Below are 14,898 nucleotides of genomic sequence, written 5' to 3'. Positions count from 1 at the left end.
TTAATAACAAAAATGAATAAAGTGTTTTTTTTTTTTTAACTGTGCTCCTCAAACACAATATTTTGAAAAAATGTAGGTTTTTCCTTAAATTGTAAAAACTTATTTTTCAAAATTATTGTGCTATATGTGGAATTGCAAAGAACACGAAGGTGTACATATATTCCATTTCCTCTGATTTTGGCCAATACTCAGATAATTCCCAAAACGCTATTTCGGGGTAGAAATAATTTGTTTAAGGGAAACGATCAACATTTTAAATGAAAAAAAAATCTTGGATTTCTATTCTATTCTATCTATTCCCTGAACGTTTTAGAAAAAAAAAAATTAGAAAAAAATTTCAGAAATAATTTTACCTACTTATGAAAATTTTTTAAGATGTTGGTTCTAATTTAAGCATTCTTTATTTGATAAAACTTTTGAAATTTTGATTTATGTCACTTTGCTTTTAAGGGGACGATTAGGGTGGAGTGAAACTGCACTTTTTTTTTTTTTTCTTCTTCTACATACCAGGGACGGGTGCAATTAGTCATCAAAAAAGAGCATACCAAATCTCAGCCAGATCAAAAAATATCTTGAGGGTTCACAACGCCCTTTAAAATGTACATGCTTGTTGGAAGTAATGTACTGGAAGCAATTTTCAGAAGAGATGGTGCAATGTGCCAAAAACTTAGAGCGTGTAGGTTCGGTCGAGACAAGAAAAAATTGTATGGGAGGAGGGTCTATTCCCCTTCGTTAAGCGGGGAAGGGCAATTTAAAAAAGAAATTATTTAATTTGAAACAAAAAAATATTAAAAATCAACGGTTATACTTACAATAACGTGCTATACCTTTTTGTAAAGCCAAAAACTTCGTCTTTTACAAAAATGTTTAATATGGCCATTTTCAGACACAGCTTTTGAAAAATTAATTTTCGAAATAAAAATTTTGAAAACTAAAAATTTCAAACTAATTTTTTTCAAAATTTTATGTAAATAAGTACTACTTAAGTTTTTAAAATTCGATGCTGTTATTTGTTTTTTAAGAAAAACGGAAAACCGCATCCAAAATCATCTTGTCATTTTCGAGAAATTAACAAAAAATCAAAACTATTTTTGTCTAAGAAATTTCTTTATTTTTTGTTTTTACGTGGCTGGATCATGGGGGTTGGGAGTGCTTGCCGCTCATGGATTCTTGCAGTAAGGGCCTTAAGTCAATAAAATCGCAATTTTTTAATGAAAATTGAACAATAAATAATAATGTACATGTTTTTCGAATCAAAAAAACTGAGTAAAACAGTAACCTCTATGGTATTTTCATTTTTTTTTTTCAAGTGACTTGTGAACCCTCTAAAACTTCTATGATCGATCTGAAACTTTTTAGCCGTTATTTAAGTTTCAAATGGCACCCATTGTGGCTATGTAGAACAAAAAATAAGACAACTTTTTTTTTCACTGCACCCTAATGTACATTTCTTCATTAAGGTGCATTTAAAAGATTCTACAATTTTTTTAAACCCCGAAAGGACTCATCAGTCATCAAATAGTAGTGTTTTATTGTTTGTGGAATAACATTAATTTAATTTTAGAAATCATTATCACAATCCAACCTGGCAACCATATACACAATGTCCCACAAACTTTCCAAGTACCATTACAAAAATGTTTATTTTCGATTAAGGATAAACATAAACAAAAACATTCGCATAAGATAATTTCAAAATCATTTCTATTGCACCAAACCATATATATGAGAGTATGAATACGGGTTTACGTTACGGATATATCTGCAACTCTCCATATAACTGTCAAAATTTATTTCATTTTTGGAATATAAACCAATCATTTATAATCTTATTCCAAGTTCCCTCGACCATTTATTAATTTAATTCATTTATAGTTGGATTCGCATTTTCTATGAGTTATTGTTTGTGTATGCGATGGTTAACAAAAAAAAAAAACGTTTGTTCCACCAGACGCACAATATGCTGCTTCCCATTCATATTTAGAAGCAATGATTAGAAAGTTATGAATAAATTATGACATATATCATATATATAAACACACATGGAGAGCTTTAGAGCCAAAAAATGATTTTAAGGTTTGGCTTTGTGTGCACCAGGAAACCATTTATTAAGCCTCCATGTTGACGGTTCGGCTTCGGATATGGTTGTGGTTTTGGATTTATTTTCTATATTTTATATATAAAGTTGTTTATGTGCGGATGAATATGTGTGAGTGTGTGTGTTTGTTTTTCTGGCAAAATATGTTTAAAATGCTATATTCTTGCTTTTCATTGTGCAAAAGATTTTATAGTTTGTGTCTATGGGTGGGAATTATTTGAACAGAGTAAAATTAATATTTTAACTGTAATCAAGAGTTTAAATAATAATTATATTGTTTATAATGAACCATCACACAGGTAATTAAGTTAGGTTATGAAATTCTAATTAAATTTACTTGAAGGATTTTATTTCATAAGGAAACAATGTGTGGTAAGATAGTATATTTAGGCGAAACCAGCAGGGAATTTTAATACTTTTTCTGAGCAATTTAAACCTAAACCACGGAAACCCAAGAGTACCAAAGTTATAGGGTTCCGGAAGAACTTAATAAAGAATTATGAAAACAGAATTTGTTTTAAAATTTAATGTATTGGAAAAACTACTTCATGATTGTAGAGAGAAAAAATCAAAAATTCAGTTTTGTGGTTTTTATTGCTTAAAACGTTTTTTTAGGAACTTAACCATATTTTAACCACAAAACGATATTTTTTAAAGAAAACGGTCACACAATTTACTAAAATGGAGATTTATTTCATGAATGCTACGTAAAAATTTGAAATTTTAAGTTCGGTAGTAAAAAAATTCGGAAATTATTTGATCGATTAAAGAAAACGAAAGAGCTGAGCACCAAACTTGATTTAAATTTAATTTAATTTTTTAAATTATTATTTTAATGCAATAACATTTGATAAGTAAAAACAGTTATTTAAGTATTTTCAAATATTGCAGTCTAAATTTATCTGTCTTTAAAGTCATTGACATTGCTTTTTACGAGGTTGATGAAAAATAGTTCGTTAAAAAGCTGTCAGCTTAAAGTCATACAAAATGAATATCCTGGTTGCTAATTAAACAATCAACCCCTCCAATTCTTCAAAAAATCACAAGTGTGATATCCACCACATTGTTTATATAGGGCAAGTATAATTTACGATCCTGGATGTTGTGCCATTTAAACAAACAAACAAAAAATGAAAGAAAACACGATGCATTTTTAATTTAAAATAAATCACGCAATTAAACTGCATACGAGAATATGTAGATATAGCTTTTTGTGTAAATAAAGGATATAGAGAAGAAAAATGAATGAAAAAAAAAAAAAAACAATCAAAACCCCATGAGAGCCCCTCAAATTTTCCTCAATTCCATTTTCTCAGTTTTCATGACGGTACACCACATTTCCAAGAGACCACCTTTTTCCCGACCCCTGCTTTGGTTAAACAAAAAAGAAGAAAAAAAAAAAACACCGCATTCCCTAAAGAATTCAGCGGGAAACGTTAAGTGCTTAGTATTATACTGCCATACCCCATCACTTTGATAAGGATCTCTCTCTCTCTTTCTCTGGCCTCGAAGGACTCAGCTCAGTGTGCCGAAATGTGTGTGTATTTTGTAGATATGCAGTAGCTGTGAGGTTTTCAAGTCGAAGAATGTTTTTTTTCCTGTTTTTTTTTTTTTTTGAGTAAAATGAAAAGAAAACGTAAAAAAAAAGGCAAAACAACACCAAACCATATCAGCAGCGGTACAGGACTTCTATGTACAAAATGGGTAGAGAGAGGGATTCCTGGTGTTCAACTGACTGTGTTGGAGGAATGGAACAAGAGGCTTCTTCTTCTTCAATCCTTCAGTATTATTGTAGTTGAATATTTGCTTGTGTGTGTGTGTTCCTCTACGACCGACGACTACTATACCCCACTTTTATATTTATTACATGTATAAATTCCGAAAAACGTGTATATCAGCGAAAGTAGATTGAAGTATAAATATTTAATTGTTTGGAGTTCAGTATGCGAAAGAGCGAATCCTACGACGACCAACGTAGACGTTGCCGACGACGACTACGACTACGACTACGACGCTACACTAGATACCACGAAACAAGTAGAGTGGATTCATAGAAACACAAAAAGTAGAAGCTTATGCGAAGTGAAAAAAAAAAAAGAGCAAAGGAGTTTGCTAGAACGTGGAGCATACAATTCTGATCTCTGAAACAAATTAAGATGTTCACTTACAGTTATACAGAGAGCACCACCATCCGCATGGAATGAAAAGCAGCTGGCAGTTATTCGGACGTAAAGATAAAGATAATAGATAAAAAGATATAAGATGTAGATTGAATGTAGATATTCTCGTCTCTACTGTAACTAAAATAAAAGGAGTTATCATGGGAAATGTGGATGGAGGAGTGTATTTTGAGCTTATTATAGCTGAAATCAATCTATGAAGCGAGTGTTTCTTCTTAATAATTTATAACTCAAGATTCATCGAGGAACCATTAATCCTTTATTATCATCTTGAGCTTACTTTCTTTACTAAATAACAAATTAAGCCATTACTGTTATGACGTAAATGTTTGCATTTTATGTATAGAGGTCAAATTTAAGAAGCTCTGAGTTCTGATAATCTGGAAATTTTAGGGTTGGGGGAAATAATCTAATTAAAAAGCAGAAAAACTGATGGAAGCATCACTTAAATGTGCCCTTAATTATGAAAGTGAACATAGTCATAGCTAAAAATATGATTTAAATAATATGTTTTATTAATATGCATTGTTAGAAAAAAATTTCAAAATTGTAAGAGTGGTTTTTTTTAAACTAATTTTTTATAAATAATTTGAAAAAAGTGTTTTAAAATAAAATTGGTATGCCATTTTGAAGAAATCTTAAATCAAAATATCAATATGCGGCTTTCGAAAATTTTATTTATCAAACAAAATTTTCAAAATTATTTTAAAAATCCAAAAATTAATTTTTTCATAAGAGTTGATAAAAGTATTAAATTCGTTTTTCAGAGAAAAAAAAAACAAAAAACTTCTTGAATGAGCTTGGATCCAAGAAATTTTCCTATTATAAATAATATAAAAAATATTAAAACTTCATAATTGGGGCATTTAATCGTTGCGGGGGGACACTACTACTATTAATTTATTTTTTCCCATTCCCTGAGCCGATCCGCTTTTTGTATGTAGCAGTTTTTGGATCCCGTACAAAAGGGTTTTTTGAATTAATTTTTTTGGAACCAAAAATAACGATACCTGTCATATAGGAAATTTTAAAAATTAAATTTTATCAAGAACGGCTCCTACGATTTTGATCAAACAATTTAAGTATTAATTTTGAAACAAGGTCTATGTTTTTTTTTTCAAAATCGATACTAATAGTACCTCCAATAGAACCGTTTTTTTTATTTCTGGCTATCTCACAAATTATTATTTCAATTACACTGGTCAAAAAATTTAACTTTTTTTTTGCCACAAGAATCCAAATATACTTTTCTAGTAGTTTTTGGGGTGCTGAATCCGAATCTGAAGTCAGAAAAATTTGATTGGCCTTCGTTTTTGAAATATTACCGTTAGAAAATGTCAAAAACCGTAATTTTGGCTTTTTTCGAGGTTCTGTTTTTATGTGGGGTAATTCATTATAAACAAATTTGTAATGGTTATTATAAGAACAGATATTCTTCTTTCAAAAACTGTTTAAATTTTCCCGATATCTCTTTTATTGCTCGAGATATCTTAAGTTTCATTTAATAAGTCAAAGAGAAACTAAACTTAATCTAAAGTTTAAGTCACTGGCCACAGAATTTTTGCCACAAGAATCAAAATATACTTTTCTGAAGGTTTTTGGGTTGCTGAACTCGAATCCACAATCAGAAAAATTCTATTAGCCTCCGTTCTTGAAATATAACCGTTATAAAAAAAACCCTTTTTTGCATTTTATAACGGTAATATTTTAAGAACGAAGGCTAATAGAATTTTTCTGATTGTGGATTCGAGTTCAGCAACCCAAAAACCTTCAGAAAAGTATATTTTGATTCTTGTGGCAAAAAAAGTGTAATTTGGTTGGCCAGTGTTGTTTCTGATTCAAAGACCGCTACTTAAATTTTAAATATCTCGGGCAATAAAAGAGATATCGGAAAGATTTAAACATTTTTTGAATGAATAAAACTAGCTCTTATTGGCACCGTTACAAATTTATTCACAATTAATTACTCCACATAAGAACATAACCTCGAAAACAGCCAAAATTACGTTTTTTGACATTTTCTAACGGTAATATTTCAAAAACGAAGGCCAATCAAATTTTTCTGACTTCAGATTCGGATTTAGCACCCCAAAAACAACTAGAAAAGTATATTTTGGTTCTTGTGGCAAAAACCTTGTTGACCAGTGTTATTGAACGATTTAAAATATAAATTTAAAAGAACTTTGAATTTTTTTTTTTGAATAATCGATTTTTCGAAAACGGGTCATTGAATTGGTTTTAGATGTTGAATAATTATTGCCAGAGAATGGTTTACCAAATAAGTTTTTGAACTTTTTTTTCAAATAATTATTTAAAAAAAAAATAAGTTTTTTTAAAAAACCGCTCCAACGATTTCGAAATGCATCTTTATAAAAGAAATTCAACTACATACTTCTTTTGGAGCTCAATTTCATCAAAAGGGTTGTTTTTTTCATTTGATGAACGATTTTTGTATATTTTGTTAATTTTTTTATCTTCATATACATTTAACAATTTTTGTATGTAAAAGTTTTAGACATTTTTAGTAATTTGTATTTTAAGAGCAAGTACGTGTACCCAGTAATCAGTCATTCCTTTTATTTTTTAGTGTCATTCGGAAAGTAGACATTTGTTTTCTTTTATGTGGAGAGAACGGTGCGGGGAACTAAGTCCACTGAGGTAGTTAGTTCCCACTCAGTGGGAACGAAACCCACTTTAGTAAAGTGGAGTAAGTTCCCATGCTAGGTGGGAATCTAATTCCCAAAAAAACGTGTGGTTTTCGTTCCCTCTGAATGTTAACTTAATTCCCATTTCACCAAGAAGAAGTAAAATAAGAAGAAAAAGAGTCGCGAGTTTGTAAATTGACTTTTTACAGAATCTGGAAAATCAGCAGTTCATTTCGAAATCCAGTTTTCAAGAAATTGAAAAGAAAGTAACACTCACGGAACTAACCCAATTGGATGTTAGTTCCATTTAATTTGAAATAAACATCCACGGGACAAAGCACAGTTTACTTAAAAAAGTGTTGTTATTGGCGCCTTCCTGGCGATTTTACATACCATGAGCGGAATAAAGAACCCTAAAAGGGATTTAAAATACTGAGAACGCGTGAAGCGAGCCGGGCAAGGTTTCAGTTAGTTAAAAAGACCCCGACATTGGCGACTTTAAGTATCCTAAGTGGACCGCTCACGCAAGTTCGTTCCTCTGCTTAGGTATTGTTAGATCGCCAGGCAGACGCAAATGTTTGTATGTTAGTGATGTGTTATAATTTGGCAAACGCGAAGCGGAAAAACATTCGCGCGAATTTTTATTTTCACACCTCAAAATTGATTCTCCCCTGGGCAAAATTTGTTTCCGCTTCGAGTTTGGCTTGTACAAATTAAATAGATTCTCATGTGAGCAAAAGTTTTTCCAATTCACCGTGTTATCAACTTAAAAAGAATACATATCATAAAATCGGGACTTATGCCCCTGCTCGATTTTTTTTACTAAAAAGTACTTTTACGAAAAATCACGCTTATTTGATTACTTTCGTTTTTCGTTAAAAAATCGTTGTTGAAAATAAATTCTCTTTTGATTTTTTGAGTGTGTACTAGGTTCCCATTAGGGAGTGGAATTCAATCCCACCTTGAATGGGAAAGAAAACCACTTCCCTAAAGTGGATTTCGTTCCCACTCAATGAGAACGAAGTCCCTCAGTGGACTTAGTTCCCGTGGACTTAGTTCCCTGCACCGGAGAGAACTAGTTTTACTATTTCAGAAAAAAAAATACTAAATGGTACTGTATTGAAATCAAGAATTTTCGTTAATCAGACAGTTTAAACAATTAAGAGGAATTATCGTTAAAAATCCACTGCAAAAATATGGTTTTAATGGAATTTAAAAAATATAGGTATTAGATTTTGGACAGAAAAAGTGAGAATCTTAAAAGTTCTGCTATTATTTTTAAGTAAAAGGGTGTTTTTTCTTTTGCGAAAGAAAAGAAATATTTGATCACACATAAAAAGCTATAATAATACGCTTTCACAAAAAAGTAAGTAGGCATTTTTTTTCGTTTTTCTGCCAACCTATGATTCTTAAATCCTATCCCTAAATCCCAAAACATTTTATTAATACAAAAATGAAATTTTTTTTTGAATATTTAAAACTCACCATGTGTCACAAGATTGGTCAAGTATATCACAAACATAACCTTCCGATTGGTGAAACGATGCGGAAAGATGTTCAATGCTATCAATATCAATTTTATCACGGTTAACAGAAACATTGCGACTACCTATTCCACTTCTGATCGATGCACATTAAAGTCACAATTTAATCATAAAATGCAAATATCTCCCTCGGCTGCGACTCTGGCACCGGAAATCACTTAATAACAACTTTCGAACTTTAGTCGTTTGGTCCTCATGGAGAAATTATAGTCACGCTCGAATTCACTCGTCAAACGTATAGACGATGACGACGACAACAATGCTACGTCCTTCCCTCCCTTATGGCACTTTAATATCTTTTGATTTATTAATACCCGCATCGATTTTCGTTTATGAGTAATTCACTGCATTGCCCCGGCGCGCATTAATTCGTTTTATTTTTTCTTATTTTTTTTTTTTTTTTTATTTAAATTTCAAAAATAAATCACACTCAGTGGATTGGTTCTCGCGTTTTTGATGTAGCGCTTTGGATGGGTGGGTTATTTTTATTGTTGATTCACTCTTGTCTGATGGTTGGGAGAGTTTTTTTTTTATTTTTGTTGAGGATGTTGTGTCTCCCTAGTTGATGTTTGCCGAATGAAGCCTCTCTGGTCTTCGTCGTCGTCAGAAATTTGTGTTGGGGCTGGAGTTGGGGCAACACCACACATCTCTGATTTCGGAAGCTGGCTATCCTGTCAATGATCTGTGTTGGTGATTTTTTTTATTATTTATCATTTTTTTTTTTTTTTAATTTTTGTATACAAAAAACGTTTCCAAGTGATTTATGGATGAGAAAGGCATCAACTTCCTGGATGACTTGCTAGCTGCCTCGTCATAGTTGGGTTCTGTCGATGAGAAAATATATAAAAAAATATGATTTTTATTTATTTTAATATTATTTTTTTTTTATTTTTTTGAAATGGTTGAAAACAATAATAGGGCAGGAACTCAACAAAAATATTAAAATATGGGGAAAATGAAGGTTGAGTTTTTGATACGCTGAAAGAATTTTAGTACAATCAATATTTTTTTTTTGGTATCCATTTAAATATGTTCTAAAATTTAAAACAGAAGATTTTTGTATATTTTATATTATTACTACTTTATGTAAAAATTAGTAACGAATTCTGTCTTACAATCAAAACACAGCTAAGCTAAAGCTTAAGCTTCAAAGTTATCTGTTTTTGTATTTTTCAATCCCTCCAATTTTCTTAAAAGCTTTAGCCCTGATTTTTCAATCGTCAGTTAGACTATCATCAGAGGAATAAATATCAATATAAAAAAAAAATTTTATTCCTAGGAATAAGCTCTATCTAAGGTTTATCTGACTATTGAAAAATTGGCCCTTAGTTTTATATTAAGCCTTAACTTCGACTTATTGCCACCTTTGGACTTATTTAGAACACAATTTGAATAAGGAACTCTAAAAATTTGTTTGAGACTATCCAAAATGAATTTACGCATTTTTATTTCTACTAATTGTTCAGAAAACTTACCTACATGATTTTTTAGTTATAATATTTTTTTAGTACCAAAATTAATATGAACATTTATGCGAAAACAGGTACCTACTCACTATTATTAATTTTAATGACATTTAACCACATATATTAAGGTACTAAAAAGCATGTTCTAAAAATTTAATCTAATATTTTAAATTTAGTACACATTTCCATATCTGTAAATTTCGATTGATTCACTTAAAAATCAAACTCATCTTTTTGCAAATCAAATTCACCTTTTTCGAATCAAGAATAATTTTCTATTGTATTTGTATAGCAAAAGAATTTAAAGAAATTAAAAGAATATTATTTTTAGTACTAAAGTGAATTTAATCTGCAAACGAGTAAATTCACTCCTTTTGCCAAAAACTAAACTTGATGTTAAAAACTTGTAAACATCTTACAAATGTTGTATTTGCTCATTATTTTGTTCATTGTTCAAATACATTTGGTGTGTCAACTTTTTAGAAATGTTTGCTTTTTTTTTTTTGCTTTATTTTTATTAATTAAATTTAACAATTAAACATTTAAGTTTCATAACATTTAGAACACATTTTTAAAGGCATCGAAAAAGACTTCTTTGAAATTACTTATTAAACTGTGCAGTGCAATATTAGTTTTTGAAGAGTACTAAAACGCACATAAACTCTGAACTGATTAGTAAACGTACTTAAAGAAAACCTGCTCCTTTAACAAAGCTCTATATTCCGAGAAAATTTATACACACAATTGTCTGCTGACAGCAACTGAACTAAAAATATTATTTTTAATAACCAGTTCAAACTTTTTTGAAGAGTTTAAATATACCTTTCAAGACTGTTTAGGTACATAATTTCATAAATAAAATTGATAGCTCATTAACAGAGGCTCCAACAAAATCTTAACGCGAAGAAAATCCAACAAATTTCAAAATAAATAAAAAACTTAAAGCAGAGTTCTAAAATTTCGAGCAGAGTTCTAAATCTTAACAAGGGTTCGAAAAAAGTTGTCTGTTTTGGATTTCATAACCGAACCTTCAATTAAACATTTCTTTTAAAAAAGTTCTAAAAATAATTTCTTTTTATTGCATTTTTGTTCTAAAATAAAAAAAAAAATAAATTAAAAAAAAATGTTTTAACTACATTTTACTTCATTTTATTATATTTTCTATCAGTGTAATTTTGTGGGGGTTATAATAAAGAACTCTATTACGTGGCAAACCGGGTTTTGCAGTTTATTTGTGTATTAAATCATTTAGGATGCACGCGGATTTTATTTTATTTTGCACTCAACTGAAAGCGAAAAAAAAATTGGTATCCCTTTCCTCGACCCGGTGAGAAATAAATTATGAAAAATCATCATCATCATCATCATGATGTTCATCATCATCGTCGTAAGGCGAGGACCAATGGGTTATTTGTTGATGTTGAGGTGAATGTGGATTTAAAAAAAAAAGGAGTACCAGAAGCAAACACTATCTGTCATTTAAAGTATTTTTTTTTATATTTTTATTTTTTTTTTTTTAATAAATGATTCGTAATTCTTCTGCATCTTTGAGGTTCGTTTTTTTTTAGATTATATTTCATGGGTGTAATCACCCATGCACTTGCCATTTGGAGGAGAAAAACGGAGGGTGTTGGAAAGTAAATCAAATTTTCATTTATAACATTTGACTGTTTGTAATTCTGCTTTGTCTGCAGATTTTTCATTCAAGAAAAAAAACATCTTCCTTTTTCGTATATCCTTTTCACTTCGAGGATTACAACATCGTAAAAAGGATACATTTTTTCCTCATATGAATGTGATTTAGTTTATCCTGAAATGAATTCTTAGAAGATGCGGAGTCTTACCCAAAAGAAAAAGGAGCAAAAAAAGGGAGATTATAAATGTGTTTATATTTTCATAAATCAACCTCATGGATATGTGTGTGCGGTCGGTTAAATCTTTAAATTGCGATTTTAGTCTTTCTCTCTCTCTCACTTTGAATCCTTTTTCTGGAATTATTACATTCCGTTTGCTCATTTATTTGAGTCAATGTATTAGATGGTATGTTGCCTTCAAATGTATACAAACAAACAGACATGATTATCCCTTGGAAGTAGATTAATTCTTTGTTAGAACATGAGACAATGAGTGATTATGTATGTCGACTTGTGATGGATTGAGGGTGATTTAAGTGGAAAATACATTATTATGTGCGTTGAGTATCATTATTATTACTCTTCTTTTTGTGTCTGTGTTTGTGTGTGCAGATGATGTAGGTATTCTATAAAATTAATAGGTAGATCTTTTTTTTTAAGTTAATTTTAACTTCATGTAATAATCAAAGGACGATCTTGAATTAAAGACTTGGTTTTGTATAGCAAGTGTATCATTTTAATTATTAAATTTAATGAATTGAGGCAATTTGGTGTAAATTTAAATATAATTTCCTTAAGATAAATTTGTATGAGTTTTGGTTTTTGGGTTGTGATGTAAGATTTTTGAAAAGATTTTGAATAATGCCTACAGACTTAGAGAATTTAAAATTTTTATTCTGCTTTTTGGAATGGAAACTATTTACCTACAGCTTGACATTACAACTTATTTTATTGTAGTAAAAAAATATTCCCCCACTTTGGACTTACTTGCTTTGTAACTTCAAATCAGAGACAGTCAATCGGTTGAGATTTTTTTTTATTTTTTTAAATATTAAATATATTTTTAAAAGTTAAATATAGTTGAGATTTTTACAAAAAAAAAAAAAAAATAAATGGAAAAGGTCAACCTTTAACCGTTTTCGCTGAAAATAAATCAAAAATGGTCAATTCAAAGGAAAATGTCGAATATGTCAAGAATGTCTTTATATTGCAAAAATAAATATGAAAAGGATGTTTTTTCTAAGTTTATGTATTAAATAATGTATGAACTAAATAGACTCTCAAAGTTCTTTAGACCCAAGATTATATCTCTTTTCGTTAAGAGTAAAATCTAAAGACGAAAATGTGTTTTCCACTGTGATTTGAGTTGACAAGCAAAACCAATGCAATTTCAAATGTTTCAGGAGACCGATGTTATAATATCTAGCTCAAAGCGTTCAGCTTCCAGAAGTGTTTTCGCCCGCCCAACTTCAAATGGCTATATCTCGGAATTTTGGAAAAAAATGAAAAAAAATTTTTTTGCCAAAAGGAGCGGGGACTCTAACCTACATTTGGGTACAACTCCCATCCCTGTAGGTGCACGTGTTCTCAAACCGGGAGAACTTAAAGGTAAAAAAAAAGTTAAGCCCGATTCTGAAAAAAATAGGCATGATGTGGCGGTTTAACATGGAAGATGATTTTTTTTAAATCTGACAATGTGCAAAGCGTAGGCCCATGACACAAGCTATCATTTGGCATCGCTCCCAAAAATTGCTCTTAAGCGGCTTAGCTTCCAGGAGCGTTCAAGGATTCGCGGATTTTTCGAAAAAAAAAATTTACCTCAACTTTCAATCGCGATTTTCTCGGGATTTTGAAACAAAAAATCCAAAAACCCGATTATACCACTATCGGGTAGCTGAGAATATAATCTTTTATATAGCACCACTCCCATGTCTCTAGGAATTGATACATTTGCAGATGAGATTTATTTTTTTCTCTCAGCGATAAATCTCACAAGTTGACCGAAACATAAAAAAATACAAAATAAAGGTTTCTCTCAGACCTTGACCGAAATTTTTTCGGTTAAGGTTATTTTACGACCTTTATTGAAAATGGCAACAAATAAGAGTTATTAAGGAACCTTTCGAAAGGTTGAGATTTATTTCTGATCTCTGCTTCAAAATATATAAATACATATATGTATGTCTGACCTATTAAAATTGTTATGTTCAACAGGTTGTAAAAATAGCAAATATTTGTTTTGGTTGTACAATTTTAGGAATATTTTAAATTTTTCAACAGTTAATTTACATCTTTTTTTTTAATCGCATATAAATTACCAAAAAAAATGTATATATCATGCTTTTGAAAGTATTATTTTGATCACGAAGACCAAAATTTTGTCTAGACTTCTGTTTTTTTCTTATTTATTACAGTTTAAGTAGATGACTTTATACATAATTTCGACTCTATAAAAAATGTTGATAATATTTTTGGAGTTTTTTTTTTAGTAAATCATAATTTAGACGAAAAATCGGACAATTTATACAAACACTACTAAAAAGATTTTTGTTTCGTTGGGGTTTCCCTCAAAAAAAATTAAGTTAATATAGAACATAGAGAACCAGATAGAGCGTTCATCCTACAAGCTACACCCTTAACATTTTTTGTAAGTCTTAAACTTCAACGAAATTGGGCACTTTTTTTCAAAATTACGTAAGTATGAATATTTTTTTTAGCTGACCAGTTATTTTGTGAAAAAAAATTACGAAAAATAAGTTTTTGGGATATTTTTTTCCAGTCAATACCTAAATCTTAACAAAACTAGTCTCAAAATTTTCAGTTTGGGCTAGTCAAATAAAGTCTTTAGGCGATAAAAATTAAATCTTTCAATGATTGCAAAGACGTATTACGACCGGTTTTGTCGATAATTGCTTGTTCAATAATAAAATTTTAAAAAATATGTTTTTCCTTTTTTCATTTTGTTATTCGATTGGCAGTGATATCAATGATATTTAAATTTTTTTGGATTTTAAGTTATTATTGTTTTATAAAGACAAATAATAATCTGCTTGGATATTTGGCTTTTTCATTTCGATTTGTCGAATTTGGGTCATTAAAACTTTTAACTTCAAGCTAGAATCAATGAGGTCAATTTTATCATCTACGGACTTATTTGTAGAACAAATCAAGAGTACCTATAAAGTAATCAAAGTCAAGATAAATAAATTTGCTACTTTGCTAAAAATAATCTTTTCTTCAATTTTAGCTCAATGAAGTGTTATCGAGTATTTTGTTGAAATAAGTTTTTTGTGTTCTATGCATTTTGAAATCAATATGGTAAGAGCGTTAC

The 14,898-nt window shown here is 30.0% G+C and overlaps 1 protein-coding gene across 3 annotated transcripts in view; it reads right to left on the bottom strand.

The window, feature by feature from the left end:
* LOC129909199 (lachesin) overlaps positions 1–14,898 on the bottom strand; it is an 83,123-nt gene that overhangs the window by 54,458 nt on the left and 13,767 nt on the right. For 2 of the 3 annotated variants that reach the window (XM_055986229.1, XM_055986231.1), the window contains exon 2: positions 8,409–9,291. In XM_055986229.1, coding sequence (XP_055842204.1) covers positions 8,409–8,523 — 115 coding nt within the window. In that variant the 5' untranslated portion in view covers positions 8,524–9,291. The remainder of the gene's footprint in view (positions 1–8,408; positions 9,292–14,898) is intronic. The other variant, XM_055986230.1, reaches the window with a different exon arrangement.

Source organism: Episyrphus balteatus, chromosome 2, assembly GCF_945859705.1.
Source record: "Episyrphus balteatus chromosome 2, idEpiBalt1.1, whole genome shotgun sequence".
NCBI lineage: Eukaryota > Metazoa > Arthropoda > Insecta > Diptera > Syrphidae > Episyrphus > Episyrphus balteatus.
This window is presented reverse-complemented; position numbering and strand designations above follow the sequence as displayed.